The 23,466-nt window shown below is 39.5% G+C and overlaps 1 protein-coding gene across 1 annotated transcript in view; it reads right to left on the bottom strand.

Annotated features, from left to right (window-relative positions):
* Window positions 1-21,910, bottom strand: part of SUCLG1 (succinate-CoA ligase GDP/ADP-forming subunit alpha) — a 33,746-nt gene extending 11,836 nt beyond the window's left edge. The window contains exons 1-5 of the mRNA XM_019756388.3: window positions 21,655-21,910; window positions 12,635-12,738; window positions 7,495-7,611; window positions 3,988-4,200; window positions 3,785-3,842 (exon numbers count right to left, since the gene is read on the bottom strand). Of these exons, the coding sequence (XP_019611947.1) occupies window positions 3,785-3,842; window positions 3,988-4,200; window positions 7,495-7,611; window positions 12,635-12,738; window positions 21,655-21,751 (589 nt within the window). The 5' untranslated portion in view covers window positions 21,752-21,910. The remainder of the gene's footprint in view (window positions 1-3,784; window positions 3,843-3,987; window positions 4,201-7,494; window positions 7,612-12,634; window positions 12,739-21,654) is intronic.
* Window positions 21,911-23,466: the final 1,556 nt, after the last annotated feature.

Raw genomic sequence — 23,466 nt, 5'->3', positions numbered from 1 at the left:
ACAATTTGTCATAAAAGAATGGCTAATGGAAGTTCTCCAAACAGAAAAGAAATGATAAAAGAAGGAACTTTGGAAAACCAGGAAGGAAGAACCCTGCAATCAGACTATGTGTAAAAAAAATAGACTTTACTTCTTCTCTTGAGTTTTCTAAGAGGAAGAAATAAAACTGTCCCTATCTGAAGATGACATGACTGTCTGCATAGAAAATGCCAAGGAATCCACCAAGAAACTCCTATCGAGTTCAGCAACATTGCAGGATACAAGATAAACATAAAAAAATCAATTGTGTTCCTATATATTTGCAATGAATACAAGGACACCAAAAATAAAATACAGTGAAATTTACAATTGCTTTTTAAAGAAAAGAAATACTTAGGTGTAAATCTAACAACATATGCACAGCATTTGTATGCTAAAAACTACACAATGCTGATGAAAGAAATCAAAGGCAATCTAATTAAATAGAGGGAAATACCATGTCCCCGGATTGGAAGATTCAACAGAGTAAAGACATCCACTCTTCCCAAATTGACATGTAGGTTTAACACAATTCCTATCAAATTCCCAGCTAGGGTTTTTGTAGATATAGACAAGATCATTCTAAAACTTATATGGAAAATTAAAGGAACTAGAATAGCTAAAATAATGTGAAAAAGAATAAAGTGCAAAGAATCAATCTATCCAATTTCAAGACTTATTAATATAGCTACAGTAAACAAGTTGGGTGGTACTAATGTTAGGATAGGCACACAAGTTGATGAACAGAAGACAGAACTCAGAAACAGACCAACACAAACATGCCAAATGATTCTTCACAAAAATGCAAAAGCAACTCAATGAAGATAATTTTTTCAACAAACGATGCTGGAGCAGTTGGACATCAATAGCCAAAAAAAAGTCTTTGATCTAAGTCTCACATCTTATAGAAATATTAACTGAAATTGGATAATAGATTTAAATGTAAAACTTTTAGGAAAAAATTAAGGATCTTTACTACGCAAAGAATTCTTGGACTAGACATCAAAAGCACACTTCACAAAAGAAAAAAATTAATAAATTAGACTTCATCAAAATTAAAAAACTTTTGCTCTCTGAAAGATCCTTTTTAAGAGGATGAAAACAAGCTACAGTGGGAGAAAATATTTGCAAACCACATATCCAAAAAGTACTAGTATCTTAAATAGATAAAGAACTCTCAAAAGTTAACACTAAACAAACAAATAAACCAATTTTTCTAATTTTTCTATTGGATAATGGGCAAAAAGCATGAAGAGACACTTCACTGAAGAAGATATACAGATGACAAATAAGCATATGAAAAGCCACTAGGGAAATGTAAATTAAAACCATAATGAGATATCACTGAACAATTATCAGAACAGCAAAAATAAAAAATAGTAACACCACAAATGCTGGCAACGATGCAAAGTTGTATCACACACACATTGCTGACGGAAATGTAAAATGCTATGGCCATAATGGATAACAATTTGGCAGTTTCTTAAAAAACAAAAAATACATGCAACGATCATACAACCCAGCATCTGCACTCCTGGGCATCCCAAAGAAATGAAGATTTATATACATACAAATACCAGCACCCAAATATTTATGTTTATAGCAGCTTTATTTATAAGAGCCCCAAACTGGAAGCAACCCAGATATCTTTCAAAAGGTTACTGGTTAAACAAAGTGTGGTAAATTCATACTATGAAATACTACTCAGCAATGAAAGTGAACTACTGATACACAAAATAACTTCAATGAATCTCCAGAGAATTACACTGAATATAAACAGCCAATCCCAAAAGGATACACAGTATATGATTCCATTTATAACAGCATTACTGAAATGACAAAATTATATAAGTGGAGAACAGATTTTTAATGGCCAAGAATTAAGAAGGGTGAGAGTAGGAGGCAGTCACTACATGAAGGATCCCTGTGGTGATGGAAACATTTATCTTGATGGTCACCGTGTATTGCAGTTTTTACAAGACGCTACCACTGGGGGAAGCTGGATAAAGGGTAAACGGAGATCTGTCTCTATTATTTCTTACAACTATATGTGAATTTACAATGATCTAAATATTAAAAGTTTGATTAAAATAAATTTATCAAAAGGGATGGAGGGGTCAAGTTTGTCATGTGTGGCTGAGAATAAAAATAATGTCTAAAGTAAGAGAAAGAAAAAATATGGTACAGTTAAATATCAAGTTGGAATCCAATCACTTCAAAAACATTCAATTAGCTAACATATAATTTTATTAACTATCATGAACACAAACTGGAAAGTCACTCACTATCCTATTGTATTGCTATTATATTAAGTTATATATGTCCCAAGAAATATCCAAGGGACCGAAAAGTCCTTCCTTTCTTTAAACTCTTAGCTTAAAGATTTGAAATCAGTGAGTCTTCCAAGACCATTAGCACTGGTATCAAAATAGAAATATTTAGTGCAAATAATCATCTTTTCTCTCCTCAAAAATCAGTGACTACATGGCCAGGCCCCCAGCAGAACTCAGATGGTCTGTGAGAGCACTTGGCAAGTAGCCTTCTGGCAGCAGGCTGCCGGCTCTAAGAGACATGAGTAATAAAGAAAAATCATGCCCTTTAACTCAGTCCTGTAAACTACATAACAGACATTCACCTACTATGTTGATTATTCTTACTTAGTATTGATAGTCATGGCTAATAAATAAATTACCCTAACCATCTATTATTGTGGAGAAACAGTACAGCTTAGGGAGAGTTAGGTGTGAAAAGGCTAAAAACAGGCATAATGGGCTAACTTTGAAATGTTTATTTGGTTATAACCTCGAGGAACTAAACAAGTAGCAGTATAATTTTCCCAAAACATTTTGAGCAAATTTGTACTATCCAAGAGGGCAAAGTAATCTTAGGACAGGACACAGAAAAACTAACAATATTCACATATATCTGACAAAGCACTTATATCCAAAATATTTATAGAACCCCCTATAATCAATAATAAAAAGACAACCCAATAAAAATAATGTGCAAAGAACTTGAACAGATAATTCACAAAAGAAGATATATAAAGAGCCAAAAAGCACATGAAAAAGCTCTCTCCATCATTAGTTACCAGGGAAACTCAAAACCATAAAGAGATACCATTTCACTCCCAGTAGAATGGCTAAAATTAAAGACTGACAAATGTGAAGATGAGGAGCAACTGGAACTCTCAGAAACACTGATGGTGGGAATGTAAAAACAAACAGCCACTTCACAGAATTATTTCGTAATTTCTTAAAAAGTTGAACATACTGCAACCCTATGACTTGGCAAACCTACTCCTAGGTATCTTACCCAAGAGAAATGAAAACGTATCCACAAAAAAGACCTGCATATTAACGTGTACCAGAGCCTTGTTTGTAATGGCTCAAACCTGGGAACAACCGAAATGTTCATCCATGGGAGAATGGACAGACTGTAATTTAATGACATAACAGAATATTATTTAGCAATAACATGAAATTAACTATTGAAATATGCAAACACATGGAAGAATCCACGGCATCTGAGCAGGAAAAAAATCTTAGAAGACACCAAAACATCTTCATTCATTCTGTAAAACGATTATTGCTTCTCCAACTCATTCAATTCAGGATATGGAATAGATTCACCACAAAACTTCCCTGGTAAGTTCTATCGAAGCTACATGAATTAAAATGAATTTGACTTACACAGTTGCAAACTCTGTAAGTTTTGAGCGTAGGGGAAAGAATGTTTTTTTTTAATCTCTAAGAAACATACTCACCAATTCTTCCTTTCTTGTGAATATGGCCAGGCATGATGCCAATTTTGCATTCTCCAGGCTGAAGAAAAGTAAATCATAGTTTCAGAAACGTGAAAAACAAATTGGAACTCATAGGTCATACACACAGTGCCCTTGGACTGACTCAAGGCTGACTAGCCTGGCGAGAGGCTATCGCGGGGCTTATTTCTCCTCGTCATACTCACGTTGATGACGCCGGGGCAGTTCGGCCCGATCAGCCTTGTCTTTCCCTGGCGCAGCAGTTTGTGTTTGACGCGTACCATATCCTGCTGGGGGATCCCCTCAGTAATGCACACGACCAAGGGCACCTCTGCCTCAACAGCTTCATCAATGGCAGCAGCAGCAAAAGGAGGAGGGACATAAATGACAGAAGCTGTCGCTCCTGTTTGTTCTTTGGCCTGAAACATTAACCACGAAGCACTTTATTATTGGTTGAGTCATAAACACTGGAAAATGAATTTAATACCTTGATTTCCATAATGTCTTGGGGTCCAAACAGGACACCACCAGGAGACATCGGACATCTCCGTGACCTCCTCCCAGCCCAATTGGAATGCCACTCTAAACTGAAAGGTTCTGTGACATCCCTCAGGTGATGGCACATCAGTAAACCCAAAAGCACTGCCTGATTTGCATTTGTGTCCCCTCATTCCTGTGGCCATGTTTATTTTTGTTGCTATACAAGACACTGTATCACCTATTCGGTACCAAAGACCCTATACTCCTCGGGAGAAAAAAAGGACTATGGAGTCCCTCAGCCTCAGACTTAGACTCTCAAACATCTCTTTTCAAATATGTCACACTTAATAAATATTATCAAGAGACCACAAAAATAGTGGTATTTTTTAGCTGATAATTTTTACTCTAAATGCACATTTATTAGAAATAAACTAAAATGCACATGCGTAAGTGGCCACAGAATAAGAATGTGGGTGAAATAAGAATTAGGGTCTATTCTACATCACCCCTCACAAGCAAAGCACTTAAAGACTATCAATTTGACCACCGTTCTCTCTGTGGACACAAGCCTACATTTGGTCTTTATATACTCTCTGTGTGTATCAATACGATGTTTCCTTCTTTCCACTTCTATACATGTGGCCATGTCTCTTCTACTGTAATGGAAGCTCCTTGAAGATGATGAGTGATCTCCGAGAGTAGCAGCACCTATTCTGTGAGAGGGCTCCACATAGGTCTCAGTTCAGGCTGCACCACTACCCTGCATGCTTAGTACCCCTGGCTACAAATCAAAATGCTGCAGCCAAAGAGATATTAAATACCTTGCATGAGGTTACATAGCTGGGAGGTGGCAGAGCCAAGATTCAAACCTAAATCTGATTCCAAAGTGTAGGTTCTTTTCAGTTACAGCAGGCTGCCTCCCTGCAAGTGTTAAAATGTAACTTAGTCACCATGTATATCAAAACCTTTTGGGAGGCTGTGCCACAGGGATTTTACAGTGGATACAGATACTAAGCTACAGAATATGCAGGTACAACTAGAAGGGAGCAGAAGTAAAAGACAGTGTCTTCAAGAACCATCCCTGAATGACGGGTTCCCCACATCCCCAGAGACTGAGAAGCATTCTCTACTGTATCTCTAATAAAAAGAGGTATCTTAACACGTTGCGTACAGATCACGAGAATCTTCACGAGGGATTTAAACCCCGCCGTACGCAACGTGTTAACAATGACAGAAGAACAAAGCCAAAGATGCTGACAGACCATCTACAAATGATGCCAGGAATTAAAAATAATTTTTAAAAATCTCTGTCAAAGTGATAACGGAAGGGGGAACAAAAGAAATAAAAACTAGGATGGCACCAAAAGAAGTCAGATCATAGGCATATAGGCATTTTATGGAAAATATCCTCCCCAGTTCTATATCTCTTAAGGCTACAATAACTGTCAGAAACTGGATGTGACAACGGGGTCTACGCTGGTGAGTAATTCTGGATGAAAGGTATCCATCCTACCCACTCAGAAAGCTCCTTGTACGAGCTCAACAGGTGAGAAATAAACAGTACTTGTCAAAGATCTTACAGAATATTCCAAATAGCATAGCTATTTGTATCGTGATAAATAACAAATGAATTGCTTAGCAACAAAAACTTTCTTTAAAAGAAGGCAGAAAAAGAGTGATGACAAAAGTCAAATCTACCTATAGGAATCATGGAAACAGCTCCTCTGTATTTTGAGGTCACAAAGGAAGCCGTAATAGAATTTGAGTGGAGGAAAAAGCAAAAAAGTAAAGCAGAAAAAGTTTAAATGATTCTTCTAAAGAATAGATGATTTGTAACTTTAACTCTTTAAAATACAGTACACTTAAAACACATATACACACATATAGTGCACACTTATTTTCAAATTTAAAATAAAATGAAAAATTCAAATTTGAATGATATTTGTTTTTTCCTACACCTTAGGATTAAAAGTACAAACTTCAATTTGAAGTTAGCATTATGAAAAGAGATTGTCTATAATTCTGTACTTAAATGCAATACTTTAAAACATGCCTTAAAAGAAAGGGGGGAATAGATACATTTTTTATCATTAATACATCACTCCCAAGTACTAAGTTTATTTTTAGATATTTTTGATTGAATAGCCAAGAATCTGTAACACTGTTTCCTTGAAACTCCTGTTATTTTTGTATATATTCATGTAAGTGTAGAAAGGAATGAAAGAATACACACAGCTTAAATTAGTACTCGATAAAGGCAAAAACTGATATGTAGAAAACACTGCAAAATTTAACTTTACATATCTTTATATCTGAATTTGTACAATAAACACATATTCATTTTGTAACAAAGAATTAAAGTTTAGTTTAAAAATCACTTTTAAAATATTAAGGAATCGGCAATTTGGGGACGACACGAGAACTCTGTGATTGGTCAATGCAACTCAACAGCTTAGTTTTTTCACACGGAAACACCGCATTTCTTACTCTGAGCCACGTAAGCGTACGCTTATCAGGGGCAAGACTATGCGCAAGACCCTTCACTTCCCGCACTGGAAATGTTGACGTCTTTAAGAGGGAGAGGCTGTTAGTGAGGCCTGAATGAGGCACTGAGCACAGTGCCTGGCAAAGAGCCTATTCCCAGTAAAGGTTGGAGGTGAATGCTGACATGTGCACTACTAACATCCTGGAAGAAGAAAGGGTACAAAGGATAACCAGCCACACAGAAACCAAGCCACGGTCGGCACTTCTTCCCTTACGAGCTGATGTGTGCCTATAAACAAAAGTGACACGGGCTGTAGAGAAACATCCTGAGCCTATGTGACTGAAGCGAACCCACTGATGTTTACTGTGATTTAAATTTCTCTATGTTAGTGGATTTTAAAATGGCAAATGACTCTCCCAAAAGGGACACGATTAATTTGTAAGCGGGCATTTTCCCGCCAAATCGCGTCGTAACGCGGGGCGTTTTTGACATTTTCTCGCCAAAATTAGACTTTCCGTAAAATATTCATATCTTTCGATCTATTTGATATTTTTCTATGAAACTTTCAGTGTTTTAGTTTAAAAAGAGGTGCAAAATCTGTGTTATTCTCGTCTCCCGCGCTTTGGTATAAAAAGCGATATGACGAGTTTACTCGTTTCCTGCAAAAAATGTGTTAAGATCTCTATTCAAAGTATGTTCGCTCTTCCCTGCTTTTCTTCTCTTGCCAAACTCAGGTGACATTAATTACCTCCTTTACAGTATTAAAGACCGGTAAGCCCAGATGCGTCTTGCCTCCTTTCCCTGGGGTGGTTCCTCCAACAAGTTTGGTGCCATACTCCAATGCCTGCTGGCTATGAAAGGTGCCCTGAGGGGGAAAAGCACAAGACTCATGAGAAAAGGCAGGCTAGGAAGCCAGACAATCTTCAGTGACCTAGAAAAGAGAAACAAACAGGTGAACTACTTCCCAGAGTATAACAATCACATGTAACCAGCATTCTCATCAACTTGCTAAACACAGCTTTGCACCTTGAAGCAAAACAGGCCTCTCCGCAAAGGCAAAATCACTGTTTGAAAAAAACAAACGAAACAAAACAAAATGGAGTGGGGGGGTGTCTCTTTTTATTCCATTTTCAAATCTGGCTGAGGATCAGAAACAGCCTGGTGGTGACTTAACACCTCCCTTTCATGGTTCCTCAGATCCTGAGGTCTTCACATCCCTCTTTACTCAGTTTAAAATCAACAGCCAATCACACATCAACCTTGGCTACCTCTCACTTCAACTTACACACCCGGCAAAATCACAACCTTCATTAAATCCAATTCTCTACCTACTGTAACATGGCACATGTGCAGCCAGACAGAGCCTGCAGAAAAAACAAAACCATGCTGACTGTTCTCACTTTATGCTCACTAACCTTCAGTGAGCCCTTTAGTGCTGCCCAGACAACATCATGTCTCCTCATCCATTCTCTCTCCCTCCTCCACCTCGGCACTACTGACATTTTGGACATGTTGATTCTTTGTTATGGGACGCTGTCCTGTGCTTTGCACAACGTTCAGCAGCCTCCCTGGCCTCTACTCAGTAGATGCCAGTACCACACCCTCTTCCCGATCCCAATCAGGTGTGACAACCAAAAACGTCTCCAGGGATTAAAAGATTCTTTTACACTAGGCTTCTGGGGCTCTACCTCCACTGGGTTCCCTCTTCTTAGACTCCTTTTTCATCTAAATTTGTGCCCTTGGTCATCTCATCCCTAATCATGGCAATAAACACCCATATGGCAAGCCCTCCCCCATCACACACATCTAGCCCAGACCTTTGCCTTAAACTTCATACTCACATTGCCAACTGCCTCTCTGACACCTCCACTTAGAGAACCAGAAGCATCTCAAACTTAAAGTGCCCAAACTGAATTCCTCATCACTCCCCTCCACAGTCTGAGTTAGTGGCAATTCCACTCCTAAGAGATGTTCAGACCAAAAATACTTAAGTCATCCCTGATTCTTCTCGCTCTCTCATATCTCACATCAGATAACGTTAGTAAATCTTATTGGCCTACTTTCGAAATAAGTCTGATAGCATCCCACCCCTTCCGCCTTGGTCTAAGTCACCATCAACTCTTGACAGAATATTGCCCTGGCTCCCTTCTCAACAGTCTAATCTCAACATAGCAGGCAGTGATCCAGTTAAAACATAGGGAAGATCAGGTCATTCCTCTGCTCAAACCTTCCAGTGGTTTTCCATCTAATTCACAGTAAAAGCCAAGCTCCTTACGCTGGCCTACAAATCATACCCAACCTGCTTCCCCACCTGAGAACCCCTTCCCTGCCTGACCTTGTTTCACCGTTCTCTCGTTGCTCTTTTCACTCCAGTCGCACTAGCTTTGCAGCTCCCATACACACTAGGCGCATTCCCGCCTTGCGGCCTAGCTGTCCGCTTTGAGGCCTAGCTGTCCGCTTTGAGGCCTAGCTGTCCGCTTTGAGGCCTAGCTGTCCGCTTTGAGGCCTAGCTGTCCGCTTCGAGGCCTAGCTGCCCGCTTTGCAGTAGCCCTGGCCTCCGCTCAGTAGATGCCAGTACCAAGGCTTCCTCCCACAATGCACTGCTCCTACATATCCCCTCCCACATCTCATTTAGACCTTGACTCAGAGGGCAGGCTTCCCCTGACCGCCTGATATAAAATTCCCTTCTCCATCCCAACCACTACCACGACTCTACACACATACACACACTCCTCCTTCCTCTGGTTTCTTTCCTCCATAGCATTTATACTTTTTAATGTATCACATAACTTACTCATTGATTTTGTTGTATTTCTCCCATAAGTAAAAAGTAAATTCCATGAAGGCAATGATTTGCCTACTTTGTTTACTGCAGGATGGCACCTAAATCAACATATTAGAGTATACAGTAGGCACTCTGTAGGCACTTGTTGAAACCTGTATGGATTTATACGGTCATTCTACAAGGACCTAAAAACGGTGACCCAACTACTCAAATTCTACTCAAGGCATAAAAATGAGGGCCTTAAGACAGACTTAGAAATGTCCTCATTCAACTTCTCCATTTTTTCAAAATAAGAAAACTTAGCCCCAAGCATATGAACTGACTTGTCTAAAGTCAGTGATGGAATTTTGCAAAGAACCACAGGTCTCTTCTTTAAAGGTGTGCTAATTCCAAGTATATAGACTCTTGCTGGTCTGCAATGACATAAATAGAAAAAGTGAAAGAAAGAGAGAGAGAGAAAGAAAGAGAGCAAGAAAAAAGATCTAATAAAAACAAAACTAAAAGTGAGAATGTTTGCAAATTTTTATAGCAATGATATTGCTGAGATTTTTATTGTATTTTGCAAAAGTATTAATCTGCATTAGCCTGGAAAGTAAAAACGAGCACCCAAACTGGACTTCTATTCTAGATAGTTTGAGAAGCACTGCCTTGACTAAACTGCTAGACAACTTCAAGTGACCCAACTTTTCAGTCCTAATGTAGCGTTAAACAGGAATAACACTTCGTATTAGTATGCTTATTTTCCTTAGTTTCCCATTATCACTCGCTAGGGTACAGTTAAGAACAGGAATAATTTGGGCAGCTATATAAGCTAGTACAAGAAATTCCATCACTGGAAATCTGCATTGTTGGACTCAACTCTGAAATACAAATATTCTTCATTCATATGTGTTTACTGAAAAACAAAAAGCTAACAAGGCAAAATGCAGATTTCCTATGAAGATAAGCCCTAATTTCAGACTTCATCATTACCTCTATAATATTGGAATCTTAACCAAGAAATCAAACTAAGAAACAATGTAACTGCAGAACACAGAAACCAACCTTGGATTTCAATACTTAAGCAAACTATCACCTAATTTAGGAAATAGAGACAGTTCCAAATAGTGCTTATACCAGGGACAATAGTTCTTTAAAAATAAAAGGCAGAGGTTAAAACATCATAAGATCATATAAAGTTTAGCAAACAGAAAAACAAAATTATACATAATAAACTTAAGTGGGAAATTTGAGTTAATCAAACATTGGTTATATGCTAATAAAATTAATATATGATCAAAAAGGGACTGCATATGATTTTAATTGGCAGGGGATGATAAAATGTACTGCAAATCTTACATGAGCATCAACTTTCTTCAGAATGTAGAAAGTTATACCCAAAAACTATATGGCTATCAGAATAAAGAAACCAATTTTACCTATGAACAAAATTTCAAAGTTTTGCAGGTGTTTCTTTTTTTGTTGGTAGTGACTTTTTTAAAAGATAATGGAAAGATAAGAAAAGAAGGTCCACTGCAATTCATATTTTTGCACCCAGTTATTTCAGAAACAGGTCAAAAAGCAAAAGAACATTTTACATGATACAGCCTTCTAACCAAATTCATTAAAAAAAAAACTATGTAATTTTAAAGCAATTTCTAAGTACTGTAAAAACAAAAGTTATAGAAATTTGGATATTTAGGAATCATCCTCTAGAACAGGGGTTGGTAAACTACGGCCGGAGGGATAAATTTTATTGGTATACAATCACGCCCATTCATTGTCTATGGTGGTTTTTACTGTTACAATGCTATTGACTAGTAACAGAGACGGCATGGTCCACACTAAGCCTAACATATTTATAATCTGGCCCTTTACAGAATAGGCTTGCCAACTCCTGCTTTAGATTATCAAAATACTACAGAATAGACACAACAATTCTTTTAATTACAGAAAAATCAATAACTTTGAAACTACAAAACAAAAAAATCATTAACTGCTTTTACCTTGCCGTATCTCCTTTAGTAATAAAGAAAGGGTACTTTTAAGACGTGGTTATCTGCTAATTGATTTGGTAGTATTCCCTCACTTAAAAAAAAAAAAAAAACCTGTGCATCTACTATGGTGGAACTATAAATTTGTACAAACTTTTTAAAGTTCAACTTAGCAGTAGCTGTTGAAATTTTAAATACACAGAAACTGTGACACCCATTTTACTTTTAGGAATCTATTTTATAGACATATCTGTATGATCTATATTATATACTATATGTGTTTTACATATGTGTATTTATTTTTATGTAGAATAAACTTTGTAGAATACTACAGAGTAGCATTCTAATATATAAGGATACATATGTTCTTATGAGAGAAAAAAAAAAGAAAATTTGAAAGAATATATGTCAACCTGTTAAGAGAAGGAATGCCAGGAGAGTAGAACAGTAGGAAAGAGGGAAAGGAGATTCTTAAATTGCATTTTATTATGGAATCACATCACAGATAAATTTAAACTTATGCAAATTCCATGATGTAGGCAGGGGATACAGAGAGAAAAAGAACACAAATGAGAATAAATTAAAATGCTTCAGGCAATTCTTCCTGCTAGTATCCTCGAAAACCATTTTCCCAGAGAGAGTATAAGATGGGAAAAGTCAATGTGCTGTTTCCTCTGCCTGTCGAAGATCCCATGAGCCTCTGGGCTTGAGCATTTCCCCACACTGAATGTAGATCTGTGTTTAACTGTGATTGATTGATTGATTGATTTTGTACAAGGCCTAAACACAAGTCATTGAACTTAGCTAGTGCTTAATAAGAAACAGTGATCTGCTCTAATGCTAGAGGAAAACCAGTGGTGTTATACTTGCTAAAATAGAATATGTGGGTTTCCAACATAACACACTCCACAGGAGGAATTTTCAAGGTAAATTTAAATACAATTTTCATCTTACAGGCTGAGTATAGCAACTGATTTACTCTTAAGATACAACTCTACTGCTGTAGTTTATTACTTTTCTGCAACAATCATGTCTTATAAAGTTGTGTATAATGTATTAAAAAAATATAAAAGTTAAAAACTTTTTGTATCTCTAGTACATATATCATTAAAAAGTCTTGATACACATACCTGCTTCCCAGTGAAACCCTGGCAAATAACCTTTGTATTTTTATCAACATAAAGATGTTTCCGAGAAGCTGTATAGGAACAATGCCGAATTCCATTCTGTTGCACTGAAAAGTAAAGCAAATATGACACATTATAATTTTTCCAAACTTCTGGACCATCTAATTGAACTTGGTGACAAAAAAGAAAAAAAAAATCCTCTAATGTGACTATGGCAACTATAAGTGTCACTTTTAAATAAGACACTTTGACTACAGAAATAGACAAAAAAAAGACACTGTTTTAGTAAACTAGGTATCATCCCCCACTAATAATGTTCACTGAACAGCCACATGCATTCCCCATGAGACCTAATCTTTTTAAGGCCAACATCTGTAAATGTATGTGAGGAATTTGTACTAATCAGCATTTGGTTATATGCTAACAAAATGAATGTATAATCAAAAAGGGACTGCGTGTGATTTTAATTGGCAGGGGATAATAAAATGTACTTCAAATCTTAGATGAGCATCAACTTTCTTCAGTATGTATATATGTGGAAGTATTACTAAAAAAAATATGGCTATCAGAATAAATAAACCAATTTTACCTATGAACAAAATAGGTGAGCTAAGAGGCAAACTTTGTCAGAAATGGTAAGAACTACTGCAACTCACTCCCCAATAATAATATTAGCATTAAGTGTTAACTCATAGAATAAAACTTGTCTAAAATATAATCCAAAAGTACTTAATTTGATCTCTTCTGATATAAAACTCAAGACTTCACATATAAAAGAAATAAGGAAAATAAATAAAATAAACAGGAAAAGTAGATGATGGAGAAACATGTTTAAAAATAAAACCCTAAGTTATTTTCAGCAAACTACCTCAACGAAAACTGAGAAATCTAAGTAGTTACTAAAGTCAGCTCCTCATATTTCAAACATCAGTAGGTAGTTGAGCACAGATGAATTAAAATTGTGGGTTTTTTCTGATTACCTTTAAACTCCCATTAGAGCCCCAAACTGCTGTCTCTGTGGCCCATCCCTGGTCCTTTCAAAGTGCTGGGCTGCCCACTGAGCACTGAGGAAGCCCCAGAAAAGAACATCTTATCACGTATTTGTCCACGGTCCCCTCCAAGCTTTCCGTCTTGAATCATTGCCTCATGTCCTCCTAAATCCTCAGATCTTAGGTTCCATATCTCATCTGCTTCTGGCCCTCTGAGCACCCCTTGACTCATCTTCAGTTCACGTACTGACCTCAGCTTCTAATAACTTTGAATTTTGGAGTCCCCTCTACCTCCAGGGAAGAGACAGGCCCAGTTTTCACCCTTACCCACCAGGAGGCGTGTCCTGTGTGCACACAGATCTGCAGGGTACCAAACAGCTGCATTCTTGAATTACATTACGCTGAACAAGGGACCATGAGGGAGCAGAGGGTCAAGTCCTGGCACACTGGGCAGAGCTAACCTGCCCCGGGCAAGGGGACATTTGTGGCCTAACAGCCCACCCTCGCCAGTGGTGTCACTCCAGGCCCAGGCTTGCCCTTAACCGCCAGTTCTCCCAGCTGGATATCCACAACCATAATACCTGTGGAAGAGCTACACCTTTCCCTCCCCTGCTGCTATTCCTGGCAGAATCTGCTCTTCCAGTCTCTCCTAGTTCTGGAATCTCCAACAAATAGTCCATCTCTCCAGAGTTTTCAGACAGGAAAGTAGAAGATTTGATTAAAGATCAAATGATAAAATCAGGATATCTGGAGCCTGCACTTGCTAGAGGAAATACTTGCCAACCCGAAAACATGTGTTCAAAGATAAGGAAATGAAATTCCTAAGCACATCTTGTCCTGACAAGAAACGTGGATGATGGCAGACAAGGCATCCCTGGTACTGAAATGAGGGGATGCTGGAATAATCAAGCGCATATCCCAGTTCCTGGGGTGGTCACGGTCATTCATTTCTTCAGTGATTATTTGGGGAGCACCCATGCCACGCCACAGTGCTGAGTGTCAAGGAATAAGTACTGAATAAGAGAATCCTGGTCCACAAAAAACACACAGCTGTATGAACTGACATACAGTGAGTCGTAACTGTACAGTGTGAGCAGTACAATGACAGGAATCGGCCTTGGACACTTGGGCTAGAGAAACTCTCCCGTCCAAAGCAAATCTGTGTACGGGAGGACAGAGGTCAGGGGGGCCGAGAGGGTAGAGGTAAGGGGTGGATTCCTCATTGGGGCTACCTCCAAAGTGAGCCCTGGACTACCAGCAGTTCACACCTAGAATCTGATACTTCACCCTCCAACCTTCTAAAAAAAGAGACTTGTCTAGTTGCTGGCCATGGCCATAATCTCTCAGGAATTAAAAACCCTCTTTACCTCTGCCCTAGTCCTGGCCCACGGCACCCAGCTTGGCCCCACATTATCCAAACTGATACCTGCACGGGCACAGCAGTGAGAAACCAGTCACAGGAGGTCCTCAGTAAGGACTCACTGACAATGAAATCCCTCCTTTTCTGGAAGATTGCTCTACAACACGTAGCCAACTGAAATGCTGGCAATCAAAATGGCCTCTGAAATCCAGAGAAAACCTTGAGGCGCCCCAGCAAGCCGTGACGGTATGCCATAATCACCACAGTGCTCTTTTAATCCCAGAAACACCACACACCAGATGAACCTACCCTGCCTGGCACTTTACACCAAGCACACTCTTCCAGCTGCCACTGCTGCCAGCCGTACATTATAATTCTCCTCCCCATAACCTCTGCCTTCTCTAGAGTTTCAGGTGACACATACTCCAGCTAGGACCAACCCTCAGTCTCCAGCCAATCCATGCCACCATGACACATGTAACAAAGGGTGGGTATATTTAAGGTAATACTGTTATTAAATCAGTGATAAGTCTTAACACTGTTGACGTCACAGAATCAAGGAAATTCTTTCTCTTTTGCTATGTGTTTGCATCTCAATGAAAATAACGCAAAATACGTTTATATTCCAAATAAAGGTCACCAAATTTGAAGTCACTCGTGTCATTCTCTCCACCTTATATAACCCAAGGCCCAGAGTCACAGGCTGGAGGCCCCCTAGGAAAGCAGTCTCTCCTCATCCCCACCCCCGCACCGCTTCACCTCCCCTCCCACAATTCCACCACTCTCTTTAATTTGGGCTGCAAACTACCAGCTGCTATAAACACTCAATCTGCCAGACTGGCTCTCTGCATTTTCTGTCCCTGCTTGATTTCTTCTCCACCCAAATTATCAATCAAATGTCTTAAGTTATGAAAAATAGCCTATGCTCCTTCTGCTGAAGAATTCAAAGTGATGTATAGTAGAAACCTTCAATTGTCTGTCCAATACTTAAAGAGGCTCAATCATATTCCGGTTTTAAATACAAACCTATGCTCTATGACAAAACCACCAAATAACAGAGTAAGCTATGTGCTGAAGTTAAATCTAGAACATACGGCATACAGTAGTGGCCAAACCATCTTGCAAATGTCTCTCCCTTTTCAGCTGGAGAATTAATGTACTCAATTTCCTGAGAATTTCATTCATGTAAGTTCACGTTTAGAAACATTGTACAGGGAGGAATCCATAAATCTACACATGACATTCATGACTTGTGGATATAATGGGGGATTTGTAAGAGATTTGAGACTAAGAAGAATGGAACTTGCAAATACTTTCACGTGGTGTATAATATTTATGCCACACACTGTATGAGGATGGGTACACACATTTTGTTACTTTTTTTACTGCATTATTTCTAATTTCTTAAGGTTAAATTTATTTCAAGGTTATTTCAAGTACCATCTAAATATTTTTAGAACTTCTAACTGTAAATCCCTGTGTGAGGAACCTGTCTTGTACACCATGGTATATGGTACAGTGCCTTACAAAGCAGGTGCATAGAAAATGTCTGAATTTCAGGACAAGAGACAGGGTCTATAAAAGAAACACTTTTATTAAGCAAAATTGTCACCTTTTGTGTGATTTGGAAAATGTCAATCTCAAACCCCCACTGATCAGCAAAGGGCAGGGAGGGAACATACATCTATTTTTGTACATGCAAAGTTCGCAGGTTTCCCTAAAATTCATATAAAGATTGCACAAAAGTCCAGCCCTATATGCTACTAGCTGTCCTCAAAGCTACATCAACCTAGTAAAATACCATGCTAAACTTTTTTTTTTCCCCAAACAAATGAAATCCAGAAGCAGTAAGGTAAATACAAAAGAACTATTTCACCATCGAAGAAAGAAGTAAAGCATATAAAGGCAGAGTTAAGGCAGTGACAGACCAGGAGAGTGTTTTCATAACATGTTAACAGAGAAGAAATTAACCATAGCAACAGGAAGCACCAATAAGAAGAGACCAAAAGCCTAACAGAACAATGGATAAAGGCCATAAACAAGAAACACAACAGATGATAGACAAATGGTAAATCAGAATAGAAGGAGATACCTCACTTTACTAACATTAAGGAAGTGAACATTTTAAACTAAATATCAGAGTAACAGAAGACCTGAGGCTGGCGACCAGGAAGAATTTCCCAATGGTGAAGGCTGTAGCTGCCACATCTTAGACCATCTCCAATGGGATGCAGTCGCCTTCTCTTCAGGTTCTTATAAATTGGCCAGTCTAAATCTCGGGACGCAGTCCCAGGAATAGATGAGAACATAGCCCCAGGAATCAGACAGACCTGAGCTTGAGTTTATGCTCAGCGGCTCATCAGCCATGTGACCTGGGGATTCTGACCTTTTGATCTCCCTTAGCCTCAATCTTCCCATCTGTAAATGGAGTAACAGTTGCACATAAGGATGCTGTGATGTTGATATGAGCTGATGATGCCTTTAAACTGGGCAGCAAAGTGCCAGGAACACTCCCAAGTTGGGTTCATATCCTATGTGAGCATAAAGGTAAATCATCTCCTAAAAAGAGAGTACATATAATTCATATTTTAAAATAAGTCCAACCAGAGTGTTTTACGTCTTCATACATATCTTATATATGTTTATATGTAAATATACTAATCTAAGCCTATATGTAACATGTATATATATGCACACACGTGTAAATTTTTAACATATGAAACATCTTTAAAGGTGCAGCGGCACTATAAAAATAGGGATAATATTATACTATGTACCTCGTGGCAACATGAGAAGTAAATGAGTTCATAATATACACAGCATGTAAAGCAGTGCCTAGAGTACAGCAAGTGCTATTTCACTATTAGCTATTTATTATTATTATTACCGATGCAGAATGAGACCAAACTGCTCGGAGCTGATCACTGTGCCAGGCTATGTGGCAGCTCGTAGGGCTTCCAGGGGGAACAAGCTGGACTCAGGCCCTAGCCACAGGAAGTCTCCTGCCCTGTAAAATAGCTAAACATGAAACAAAGAAACACAAAACCACAGAAGTGCACACTGTAACAAAGGCCATGAAGGAAACGGGCTGAGTGATTAATCTGAGATGTGCTTTGCAACAAGGGTGATAAATTGGTGTCAGTCAGCCACACGCTGTGTCCTCTTCTCCAGAGAGAGTGACCCCATCATTTGTAAGAAGGCTGCGGATTAATGAAGCTGTGGCCAAAGAGCACCTGCCTACTTGCCCAGATGCGACTCACACCAGGGCCTTATATGACCAAGGACCACACTCCTAACTAATAATCTGAGACTGTTCCTGAAAATACTCCTCCAACTCGCCTCTGGAACTGTGTCCTTGTTACTCATTTATTCAGCCATGTACTCATGAATTTAACAAATGTACACTTATTACTCATATTTATTATGCACATGTAATATGCTGCTATTATGGTCCCTAGCTATAAAACTTTAAAACATAACAGAGTAGCTCAGCAGCCACTTACTCCCAAGCCCCAAACAATCCGCTACTCAAATGCAAAATTATATATTCATTTAATATTTACTCACAAATGAAGCTTAGTTAGTTATAAGTACCAAATCTAAAACTCCATTGATTTTAAGAAGTACTATTAAGTACTAGTAAGAAAGAAAAATGCTGCCAATTTATTGTAAGATACCATCAATTGTCAGACACATCCCAATTTTAAAAACGTTATAATGTAAAAAAAAAAAAAGAAATGTGGGTCTACAGCAACAAAATGCCTGTCCTTTGGTGAAATGAAATAGCTCCCCTATACTTCAGAGAAATTATTTTGAACATCCCCAGTTATGTTTCTGTGGAAGAACAAGTTTGAGGTCAGAAAATCAAATCACTTTCTCATGTCTACATTGGTGCATTTAGATCAAAGCCATTTCCTATTTCTGAAATAAAGACTTGGTTCTTAGATGCAATGGCAATAGATACTAGCATCAGAAACATCACTGTTGAGGGTCCCCTTTTCCCAAATGTCTCCACAATTCCAAAAACAGGCCTCCACAACTTGGCAAACACATGGAAAAGGCAGGTGGCACCTGTGAGCAAGGTAATCAGTCACCTTCTCAATAAACCACAGAAACTGCCAAAAAAAGAAAAAAATCACATCAGAGCCTCAAAAAGGAGGCTCATAGTATATCACACAGGGGCCTACAACACCTTCAGTTGTCCCTTAAATTATACAATAAATTATACAACTCCAGAATGGGTACTAGAGCCTGAGTTCTAGCACCAATGCTGATATTGGCTAGGAAACATTCTGGGTTTATTTGCCAAACAACGGTATGGGATTGTAAAGTTTACTTTCTAGGACTAAAACACCGAAATTCTGAGGTTCAAAAATACTGGCTCTGCTTCCCAATTTTTTCTAAAAGACCCAACTTACAGGAACTCCTGAGCTTCAGTTTAAAACGACCTTCCACTGCCTTATACTTCTTGAAAAACTCTACAATCTTAACCTCAAAGGTGTTCATAAAAACCTTAAACTGGCCAATGGAAAGTCTTTCTTATTTTTCATTTTCTCTCCCACTTCAACTGGATTCTCTCCCTTTTTTCATAAGCCATAAAGCTGGGTTTTTTGGGCTCAAGAATTTCTACACATTCCAGGCTGTCCCCAAAGGCGCTTTGGAAGGCATGTACGAGTGTTTGGGTTTTTTTCCCTAGGTGAAATCAATATTGCAACACTTATGACCTTCAGAACAAAATGTACCATCAATTGAAACTTAAGAGAATAGAAGGAACAATATTCCCTAGCATTTCTAGTTTTATTACTAATTTGTGACCAGCTTTTAAAAAAAGTTTACAAGGTGGTATTGTGGCTTTTTACCTAGTGGGAGCAAAAAAGGGCTTAGAAATGTGGCATGAGAAAAAAGAAGATTTGGGGAGATTAGCGTTTTTTATAATTAAACACTGTAGTCTGTAACCCCTCTAATACAGGAAATAACTTGGTTTAGATCTCAGAACTCTCTGACCCTTAACATATAGGGTAATCACATGACTAGGACAACTGAAGATCACTCACAACAGAAACCTAAACTAGATGATCTCTTAAGGCCTGTGGTCCTGAGAGTCTAGGGAAAAAGAACTTCCAGTTCTGTGAGAAGAGAACTGCTAAGTATTCCTAAAGGTGGATTACCGCTCCTGACCTTTCAGACACTCTTCTTGTCTTCTCTAGACTCTCCTACTAAGCCAGCAGACCTACCCCAGGCTAAGACTTTTCAGAAACTCAGAGGGGCAAGACCCCAGGAGAGAAAGACAGAGGTATAACTAATTCCTTTGCTCCTTCTGCCTACAACACCTTCAATTGTCCTTTAAATTATACAGTAAGAATCTCCAGAAAACTTTCTCAAAGAAACCCAACTTCTTCCTACTTGCCAATGTCATCTAGCCAGACCTTTGTCCTCAAGTGATCTGGTAACGAACTGTAGCTATTGAACACACATCCATCAATATACACTTTTAGAATGGAACCTTCTCAAGAAATGAACTGTCTCATCCAATATACAGCATAAGCAGTAGAATTAAGAGCAAAGCAGAAGACAAAAAAATTAACTTTAGTTTCTACTACATCCCAGGTGCTTTACATAAATTGCTTTATTTATTCTGCACAATAAACCCACATCATCCTGTACTTCATAATTTCTAGGATGCACATTTTTTCACTTTTTAACATCACTTAAGATGTATTTGAAAACCAGTGGTGAGTCACAATTTTAATCAGCAATCATTTTCCACTGTTAATGGTAGACAAAACAATGGTGCATCTTACATGTAATGATGTTTCAGATTCATTAAAACATGGTACTATTTTCATGAGATTTGAAACAGAAATTGAGAAATAGATTTAGAAGTGCCCAGGATTATTACACAGACTGTAAGGGACTAGCCAGACCTCAAACAAACCCTGATGTGACTGATTCCAAAGTCTCTTCCTACACAACCTACCTGAAAACACAGACTTTGAACATGGCAAGAATTTTCAAGAGTCAGCATTATTCAAAGACTAGGAACCTTTGGTATTAAGTTTTCAGGAACTGAGGAGGGTTCACACCGCCAGGTGGAGACACTACAAATAAACTGGTTAAGGTTCCAGCCAACTCTAAGCTTCTAGAAGTCTTCTGGGCTATGCTGACTCTGGGTGCATAACCCACCTCTCTGCTCAGCCTACAATTTACAGAAAGGATAATTAGAAATGTAGACCCTTCTGTATAAGGGGCAGCCTTCCACAATTTCCTCCTAAGACATCCTTCCCCACCCTCTCAACCCAGACTCTCACCCTCCCAGCTGAGCTCCTCCTGGACCACTCCCAACAGGCCAGTCTAGATGCTGCCCCCATCCCACCACTCATCACCGCCGGGGCAAGAATAAGCCCCCCAGGGCTGCAAGGCTCGAAGACCAGAATCCTGGCTCAGCCAGCTTACGTCCCCATCCACCAGCAGCTAAGTCATGCCTCTGCCACACGTATCCAGCAAAGTTGCCTCCACCCCCGAGGGTCCCCGACCTGGCGCCGGACTCTCGCGGCTCCCAGGCCCCCGCCAAGGTCCTGCCCGGCAGGGCCCCGCCGCGGCCTGCACCAAGACACTGGGCCCGGCGGGGCCAGGAGCTCGCGGAGCCTGCAACAGAGAGTCCCGACCGGACTTACGAAGGAAGGAGCGCGACAAGAACCGGGCGGCTGTGAGGCCACTGCTACTGGAGGCCATGGTCGCGCCGGCAGCTGCAGCAGCAAGGGCTGCGGTCATCCACCAATGACACTCCCAGGTCCCCGGGGACTTGCCAGAGGCCGAGGCCTGGGGAGGAAGCGGGTGGCCAGAGCAGTCGCCTGAATGAAATTCCCTCCCCAAAGGCCTCTTCCTCGAACACCCGGGTCCGCAGATGAAGAAGGAAAAAAGGAATCTTAACGGAAAAGTCAATAACTCGGCTCTTCGCCGGAATTGTGGGTTTGATTCAACATTAATGACAACGGCAGCTTAGGGAAAACCCCAAGGGAGGCTGGTCGGTGCGTGGCATTGTGGGAAATGTAGTCGTTTGAGGGCCGGTACTGGTTTGTGGTTGTCAGCGGGGGATGAGAGAAGGGAAGGTGGTCAAACCCGGAGTTGAAGTGGCAACAGGAGTGAGGAAGCAATGAAGCGAGGTGCGGGGAGCAGTGCAGAACTTTCCGTGCGCCTGGCCAATCACGGCCTCATTTTCCTCCTCCGGCACCTGGAGAGGGTAATACTCCTCACCGCCTACCCCAGCGAGGACCCGGAAGGATTATCGACGGTCACAGGCCTCCGAACTCATGCTAGTGTCCAGGACTGGACGGGAAAGACCAAAAGCTACTTTACGACACTTAATTTCTTGGAATATGAATCTTTTATTAAAACAGACTACTATACAGCCTTTGACTAGCACTAAATGAATGGTGGTGCTAGGGGATCCTGGAGGACTGAAGTTACAGGTCAAATGTGACTGCTCCCACTTTGCACAAACCGGTCATTCTTCTGTAAGATCTTTAGAAGGAATCTCAGAGTCCCAGAGTCAAAGAGTAAACAAGAGATAAAATAATCCACCTGCTTGCCTCCAGTTGTGCCCAAGATTTCTCATCATCAATGAAATTATAATCCTAATTTACTTAAGTAGTCATTATAATTGACACTCAGCTATGTGGTGTATGAGTGGGATCACCCAGGGAGACTGCCCAATATGTCCTCTGTGACCCAGACATTGTCAATCCCAGGTTGGACTTGACTGCACACGAAATCCCTCCCTCATCTAATGGAACATGTCCTTGTGATGATTTAAAAAGTATCAGTGGTTTCCAAATAGGTCCAGTATGAAGATCTATTTTAAGTAGCAATTTTTTTTCCAGAGCCTTCACATGATGATAGTTATGTTTTCAGTTTCATTTAATTGGTACAATGCACGATGACAAAAGTATAATTTTGGTATGATTTTAATGAATTATTTCCACAAGGACAGGGATTTTAGTTTCTTTTGTACACTGTCTCCCCAACATCTAGAACAATGCCTGGCACGGAGAGAACTCATTTGTTGAACTGAATTGATGTATAAGAGAAATAGCATATGCATTTATTTATTGAATCCACACACAATGTTTGATGAACCTAAGGATATTTCAGTCCCTCATAACTACACCTCCACCCCAATTCCATAGATCACTGGTGACAGACGATTGCGCTAGACTCTAACTATACCTTTCATCTTTATATGCAGATTGATTTTGAAGTCAGACCTGGATTCAAATTCCAACTCTGCCACTAGCTATGTGACCTCTGGGTCTCAGCTTTTCTCACTGAGATGGAGATGAAACTCCCTAACTCTTAATAGCACTGTGAGCAGTTAATGCATTAATATGTAAAGTTCTTAGTACCTTGTAAGCATTCAATAAACAGTAGTTATTATCATCAAAGATAACTTTCTGCTTTGCATGGCAAGATGACGTTTTGAAGTTTTT

Source organism: Rhinolophus sinicus, chromosome 2 (assembly GCF_057876585.1).
Source record: "Rhinolophus sinicus isolate RSI-liver-muscle chromosome 2, RSI-T2T, whole genome shotgun sequence".
Classification (NCBI taxonomy): domain Eukaryota; kingdom Metazoa; phylum Chordata; class Mammalia; order Chiroptera; family Rhinolophidae; genus Rhinolophus; species Rhinolophus sinicus.
Note: the sequence above shows the minus strand (reverse complement) of the source record. Positions and strands in the feature narration are given on the sequence as shown.